The following is a 7,957-nucleotide window of genomic DNA, read 5'->3' on the forward strand; positions in this document are numbered from 1 at the left end:
GATGCAGGGGACACGGGTTCGTGCCCCGGTCCGGGAGGATCCCACATGCCGCGGAGCGGCTGGGCCCGTGAGCCACGGCCGCTGAGCCTGCGCGTCCGGAGCCTGTGCTCCACAACGGGAGAGGCCGCAGCAGTGAGAGGCCCGCGTACCGCAAAAAAATAAATAAATAAAAATAAAAAAATAAAATAAAAACCTCAGAATAGTGTAAAGCGGGGAGGTACAGATACAGATTCAGAAATCCGCCCTTCACAACATTCCCAACAATGGTCATTTAAACTACATATAAACCCCACTAAACACCATCTTACAATACAGCACTTTCCACTTCTGACAATTTCAATTATTAAACTATTTTTCTTTATTGAAGGGAAATCTACTTCCCTATAAGTCAGGATAGTTTACAAGGCATTCCTTTCCTTCCTTGGGTCAAATAGTACAAATTTACCAGGTTATAGGTTTACCTAGTTTACCTACTGTATTTTTAAGGTTTACCATAGTACTGGTTTTTTTGTGTGTGTGGTATGCGGGCCTCACACTGTTGTGGCCTCTCCCGTTGCGGAGCACAGGCTCCGGACGCGCAGGCTCAGTGGCCATGGCTCACGGGCCCAGCCGCTCCGCGGCATGTGGGATCCTCCCAAACCGGGGCGCGAACCCGGTTCCCCTGCATCGGCAGGCGGACGCGCAACCACTGCGCCACCAGGGAAGCCCCATAGTACTGTTTTAGCAGTGAATATTTTGTGTATGCCTTAAAAGAGCTCTTAAGAAAATATTACCTTCAAAATCTAAATGTAAATTAATGATGACAAAGGAGTATTTTATTTTATAGATTTACCAACCCAACTCTTATTCCAAAGCCAGGATAGTTTTAATAGAGCATAATATTAGACCCAATCAGTTATTACAGCTATATTTCTAGCAATTCAATCTAGTTATTTGAACATTTAATTCTGCACAAATAAATCCCATGTTTAATATGAAAACCCTTTCCCTAGTGAAAACAGCATATGTGTCTGGAGTGTGTATTTTGAAGAACAGAGTCACTGTGTTTATATTGTGCTAAACAAATAGCCCACATGCTTAATATCTGTTTTAAACCAGTATGGTTCACTTGACACAGATGTAAACATCGTCAAAGTATATGAAGTATGCTTTAAAAAACAAAATTAAATGTCCTTTCATCTCCTCCTCCCATCTCAGAGCAGAGTGTTTTTATCCAGCTACTATCGGGACCACAACGTGGAACTCTCCAAGCTGCTGCACAGACTGGGGCAGCCCCTGCCGTCCTGGCTGAGACAGGAGCTGCAGAAAGTGAGATAGCACTGAGAGAGATCTCGAGAATGCATCTCCGTGGAATGCTCACCTCTCCCAGAGCTTCCAGGGGCTACCAAAAGGCGGTTTATAAACATACCTCTTCAAATGAGAAAAAAAGAACAAAGGCCCTTCCATGTGCTGGCATGTGGATGAGTAGAAACAAAACAAACAAACAAAAAAAGTATCTGTTACAAGCCTTGAGGCCTATGGCCTTTCTCTTAACATTGGAGCCTGTGGGGTCATTGGAGACTACTGTGCACTCATGTGGAAATCAATAGCAACCAATATAAATATCAAACACAAATGCAGAACTGTCCCATTTTGTAGTAATATTTACACTTTTATATATCAACCAAGATTGGGTCTCTGTAGATTTTTAGGCCGCTGTTTGCCTGTACAATGTTTTCTTATTCTTCAATTCTATAAAGTGTCCTACAAAACAAGAAGCAAACATCACAATGTAGCATAAGACACTAAAGGCCTAACATCCATGAAAAATGCTTGCCAAAATGTAAATCCACTGAAATATTTAGAAAGAATTATAAATTACAGCTTGTGCTAGATCAAAGAGCGGAAAAGTTATACATGAGCTTTATCTGCATCCAAAAAAAAAAAAAAAGTGCTATAGCAGAAAAAAAAAGTGAGTTTTCATCCACATAGTCTAGTACATTTATGTAAAAGTTACTAACTTATCTATCATAATTGTTATTCTGAAAGATACACTGTAAAGCCATTGGATTGGAAATAGAAACACACTGAGTATACCAAAACAGTAAGAAGTAATGGAAAGTGTACTGACTAAATCCTCTAAAAGGGAGAAATTGTAGGGGTCGGAAGATATCTGATTGACAACCTATGTCCCTTTTCTGTGAGCTGCAGATCAACTCCGGTAGTCCTCACTGGTTCTACAGAAACACTTGCATAGAATCTGACGTATGTGTCATCTCCAGAAACAGACTGACTTTTTAATGTAAATAACTTTCTTTTAATGTTCCCAAGAACAAAACCTATTAAATGAAAACTAAGGACAGTTTCTTTAGATGATATGTTAGGTTATTTACATTTAAATTATAGAAAAACTACATCGTTTCAGATAATTCAAAATGAAATTGTATAATGTAGAGATTTATTACAAAAAATAAACTAACATATGATTTTTGCAATGATACAGGCAGAAAAAGATAAGCAAAGCCCAGTCCCATTTTTTAAGAACATTTCATACATCACTCTCATGGAAGACAATAGAACAGAGTTAAATTTCTGAGTTATCTACTAAATTAAATGGAGGAAGTACAAAGATGAGCCAGGCATGGTTTTAAAATATATTTACGCTTAAATTTTTAATGATTACATGATTAATGATGTATTCAAAAAAAGAAAAGAATGTCATACTTATTTTCCTGTGCTTATATTTACTTAGTTTTTAAATGTACTGTGCACATAAAAAATTTAAGTAGTAAATAAATTCCCTGCTATGATTACATAAGCCTTTATGAAATGTTATCAAAAGTATGATTAGGAAAAAAAAAAAGATATGCCCAAATATTTTCATTGCCATTATAATGTGTGAAACTAAACTCTATGCACTAATTAGAAAACAAATTTTGAGATACTTCCACTAACTATAAATTTTTTAAATTGCATTATAATTATTAATTTAATTTTTTGTTTTATATACCCAAATGATATATTAATTTTAAAACAAACAAGCTATTAGCAGAAAGAATTAGACAAAGAACCAGGTTTTAAGATTCCTGACAGTAAAAGCAAAATCAAAGTCATCTGGACAAACATGGTAAAGTCAGTCTTCATGCTTACTGCTACCATTTTTGAAGCAGCACATGCCCAGCATCCCAGGAAAATAAATACAGCCTTTAATCTCCACTAATTTCAGAAAACTAGCTTAAGAGGGTCATACATAGTGAGAATACGCCCCAGTAGTTACATATGGTATTACGTTTTCATTTCAACAGCAACAGTTCTACTGATTTAAGAAAAAGAATGCATTTATGTTTCAAGGATGATGTGTGCATTTAAACTTCTAAACAAAGCTGCTATTGGCATAATTTTGTCTGGGTAAACTGAATCAACTAAACAGCTCACCCTTTAAGAAATGTTAAAAACACACTGGATGCTTGTGTAACAAAAGGAGAAAAAAGAAGAGATCATACCAAAATTGACTCATTCATAGTACAGATACTAAGCTACCTAGAGCAGCAAACCTTTGCAAGGAATTTTGACCACTCAGTGTATCTGGGAGGCAACTCAAATTCTAGAGGACACATAATTTCTGCATTGTATACTCCAGCTGGTTGTTATGCTTTTCTGGAAGGCACATAAATACATATGGGAAAAGACTGAGAGATAATGTGATTTTAAACTAGCTTTGTACAGAATTCCTTTTCAATTGCTTAAAATATGAAACTTCCTCAGGAAGAAATGAAATGGTTATTTCAATGTTTATAGCTATAATATTCTTGTCATTCACATTGAATGAAAATTAATGGAAACGTTTTTTTCTCTGAGTTTTTTAAAATAAAAAACCTGGATATAATTCTGATAGTAGCATGGTACCTCATATGTTCAACAATAAACTGTGATAAGAAAATGAAGAGTTTGGGCCTGGTAATTTTAGGTAATAAGTAGGCATTCCTTTGATTGTTTGTGTTTGCCTGTGATGGAGTGGGAGGTGGGCACAGAACATAGGTACCACTAATACAGTTCAAAATGGGGAGATACATGGAAAACTTCCCAGGAGGAAATAAGTTTATTTTTAACAATATAACCTTTAACAGATCTTCTAATCAATGTTAGTCTTTTTTTTTTTTAGTTCTAATAGATATAAAACAGTTCCTAGCGTCACTCATGAAACCAGAGAATAAGAGAAGCACACAGCTGTTACTTAACAGACTTGAGAACCTGAATAATTACAGCATTCCTTACCCCCAGTGCTCAGCTCTGCTCCCGACAAATCGGCGCCTTTCTTTAGAGCTTTACAAGGCGTTAGCTAGGCTCTCTTTTATTAAAAATCTAGCAAAAACAAACTATCTGCAAAAAAGGGGGTCGGGAGAGTTAGACATTTCTCTACATTTTCCACAAAACTTTCTTTTTCTCTAACCCAGTCCCTTTCTTTTCTAAACATCAGGTTTTCTCATATTGCAACCCACCCTGTCAACATGCACCAGTTGATTCCTCATAGGATTATCTCCCAGACACACAGTTCCCCAATCCAGAGTACATCTGACTCCCAGTTTTCTAAGTATGCCCTCCTATGTTCTATCTACTCCAGGACCAACTGGTGAGTGGCTAATAAACCAACCCCATTGATGTTAGCAGCTTATAATGACTTAACAATATTTTACTTTCCAGAGATATCAGCACTGCATTTCCAGGAGATATGTTTTAGGCTAAAGGCTCACCAACGGGGAGGCACTGAACAGTTCAAATATTTTAAAATGAAGGGATTTCTCTCTTTTGGAATCATACTCTATGGCTGAGCTCTGTTCTGCCAAAGCTGACTCTGCTTGGTTACCACCTACAGCATAGCTGCTGCCTTCTTCCTGCCCACCCTACCCCATACACACACACACACCCATCCCCAAAGAGATGGCAGTCATGGAAACAGCAATGATTACTTGTGGTGGATAATCCTTAAGAAATTATTTGTGTTGGCTTGAAATGTTTACCTTCTCTTCACTTACTTTACCCAAAAGCGAACTAAATTTTATAAGGTCAAGCCGTGAATTTTAGCTTTGAGTATAAAAGCTAAAGACACAGTGTGACATTGATTCCATTCCCAAGAAAATCTAGGATCTACTTTGAGGAAGCCTCTCACCTGTGGCCAAGGGTACCTAAGAGAATTTGAGGACCACTTTTCCCCATCCACTGCTACTACTAGTTCTTGCTGTTTTTGTCCTCAATTTGTTGTCTGTATGGTTCTCGATATATCCAGTGCTCTTAACAAAAGTCACAAACATTTATTCACTTATTTATTAGTATGTGAAATTTATTTCTTACTCTTCCCTTCCACCTTCTTCCATTAATCCTGTAACTATCTTAATCTTTGAGTTTCTATCATTTCTCAGTCTATTCCCAAAAGTTATATACACAAAGATTAATAAATCACTGAAATTGGAACCTGCTAGATTTTCGCCATCTTTCTTTTAAGAGAAAGAAGAATCATGAATTCACTTGCCAGATTCAGGTCAAATATTTTACTTGCCTAGCATTCCCTTTCACGGAAGTCAAAGCAAATTTCACAAATTAAATACTCACAGCACAAAGTCTCCAAGATATTGTTAGGAAGAATGTATTTACCCACATTTTATCATACAAAAAACTGAAACTGAATGAAATGTGAAACATTTCCAAAGCACACAGGATCTATGACAAATCTTACATAAAACTATCTATATCAAGCTGTTTCTTGGTTATGAGGGAATAAATTAAGTGCAGGAAATGCCTGCTGTCTGCATTTCTGATGCCAAAATGCTCTATTTCAAATCAATAACTGAGATGGAAAGCAGATCTTGCTCTAAATATTATGCATAATTTATACAGTTGGACCAGAGAAGATTGGACTTCTTTTCTCTATTTGGTAAATACTATTCTGAATCTGAATTTTTTCAGTTTCAACCACTTTAAACAGAAATGCAAGCTCAAAATGCTATATACTCTTAGGGCTGTGCTGTATCTTTTCAGAACCTAATTTACATCTTTCAAAGCAAACAAAGCTTTTAAAAGCCCACAAAACATATGCCATCAAAAAATAGGGTTTGCTTCACATACAGATGAATAAATTGACAAACTTATAAGAAGTTAAAGATTCTAATTTTAAAAACAATAAAAAGCTATGAAAATGTAACACTGGGACTTCCCTGGTAGCACAGTGGTTAAGAATCCACCTGCCAATGCAGGGGACACGGGTTCAATCTCTGGTCTGGAAAGATCCCACATGCCACAGAGCAACTAAGCCCTAGTGCACCACAACTACTGAGCCTGCACTCTGGAGCCTGCGAGCCACAACTACTGAAGCCCGTGCACCTAGAGCCTATGCTCCGCAGCAAGAGAAGCCACCACAATGAGAAGCCCGCGCACTGCAACGAAGAGTAGCCCCCGCTCGCCACAACTAGAGAAAGCCCGCACACAGAAATGAAGACCCAACACAGCCAAAAATTAATTAATTAATTAATTAATTTTTTTTAAAAATGTAATACTGACAAATTCTCATTCCCACCTATGATCAACTTGATAAAACCATACTGTTTCTATGTCCAGCTAATTACAAGGATGTCCTAAGTACAACTGGAATAGTAAACAGGATAGATTAGACCAATATAGATATTGGGCCAATCTCTGTTCTTAACCAAAATGACATTGGGTAAGTCACTTTTCCTTTGGGGGCCTCAATTTCCTCATCCATAAATGGAAGAAGTCAAATGTGATCATCCCAGCCCTTCCCCTTGCTTTATTTTATCATCAGTTATTGTAGCATGTGACTCTCCCTGTCTCTCACACATTCTGCCACAGGGCAGGACCTGTGAATTATCTTGGTGGTAAAGCTGGAAGCAGAAAGGTGGCCTGAGTAGTTCAACCCCTTCTCCCTCACTTCTCTTTGGAGAGCACCCTGGTCTGCTTTTGACCTGTGGTAAGTTCAGCAGGAATCTATGTTTAAATACATTATTTAAAGCTACAAACGTAACCAAAAGAACTAGAAACAGAAATAAAAATATGCACTAAAAAATTAGGAAGATGAGCAAGAGTGTAAATGAGGAACAAGGGTCTAAATGAGCCAAACGTCTCATCCTTCATGTGGGAACCAACAGACGCTGCTTAAAGTTCACAAACCAAGAAATTAAGGTAAACGATAGTTGGAATTATGGAGTTCATCAATGCAACTTGGATAGAAATGGTAAAAGGGAGTTCATCACCTTTGACAAATGGGGCTAGGGTGCAGGACCAGGCAGAAATATTTGAAGTTTTATTTCCAAGTGCATGCACTACTTTTATGACAACGACAACAGCAACAACTATCATTAAAAAAAAAAAAGTCTAAATATTTAGGCCCAACAGTATCCAATCTGGTGGGAAGATCACAGAGGCAAGGCAGCTAAGCAGCAGCTGACTTTGGCATCAGATGTTGGATGTTACCCTGGAGATTAACTAGTAAGTAAGACCTCGGTGGTGATGCAGAGCCTTACTTAGTGCTGTAGAGCAATAGCTCTAAAAGTACAGCATGTGGACCCCTGGCAGACCCAAGTCCGCTTCAGGGAATCTGCAAGGTCAAAACTATTTTCATAATATACCAATTTATCATATTCCTTTGTCACTGTGTTGATATTTTCACTGATTTTGCAAGAGTAATCATGGGTAAAAGTGCTGGTGCTTTAACATAAAGCAAGGCAATAACATCAACCTGTACTCATATTCTCCATCATCACACGATCATTTACAAAGTCAGCTTCACTTAAGAATAACCTTGACAAAGCAGTAACAATTATTAATACTATTCAATTTCATCCCTTCAGTACCTGTCTTTTTTTTTTTAACAGCTTTATTGGAGTATAATTGCTTTACAATGGTGTGTTAGTTTCTGCTTTATAACAAAGTGAATCAGTTACACACATACATATGTTCCCATATCTCT

The 7,957-nt window shown here is 37.4% G+C and overlaps 1 protein-coding gene and 1 long non-coding RNA gene across 3 annotated transcripts in view; one reads left to right on the top strand and one right to left on the bottom strand.

Annotated features, from left to right (window-relative positions):
• Nucleotides 1–1,649, top strand: part of LOC102984784 (N-deacetylase and N-sulfotransferase 3) — a 150,671-nt gene extending 149,022 nt beyond the window's left edge. Inside the window, exon 13 of the mRNA XM_007114685.3 lies at nucleotides 1,198–1,649. Within this exon, the coding sequence (XP_007114747.1) occupies nucleotides 1,198–1,317 (120 nt within the window). The 3' untranslated portion in view covers nucleotides 1,318–1,649. The remainder of the gene's footprint in view (nucleotides 1–1,197) is intronic.
• LOC114486613 (uncharacterized) overlaps nucleotides 1–7,957 on the bottom strand; it is a 188,149-nt gene that overhangs the window by 156,641 nt on the left and 23,551 nt on the right. The gene's annotated exons all lie outside the window — the stretch shown is intronic.

This window comes from Physeter macrocephalus, chromosome 7, assembly GCF_002837175.3.
Source record: "Physeter macrocephalus isolate SW-GA chromosome 7, ASM283717v5, whole genome shotgun sequence".
Classification (NCBI taxonomy): domain Eukaryota; kingdom Metazoa; phylum Chordata; class Mammalia; order Artiodactyla; family Physeteridae; genus Physeter; species Physeter macrocephalus.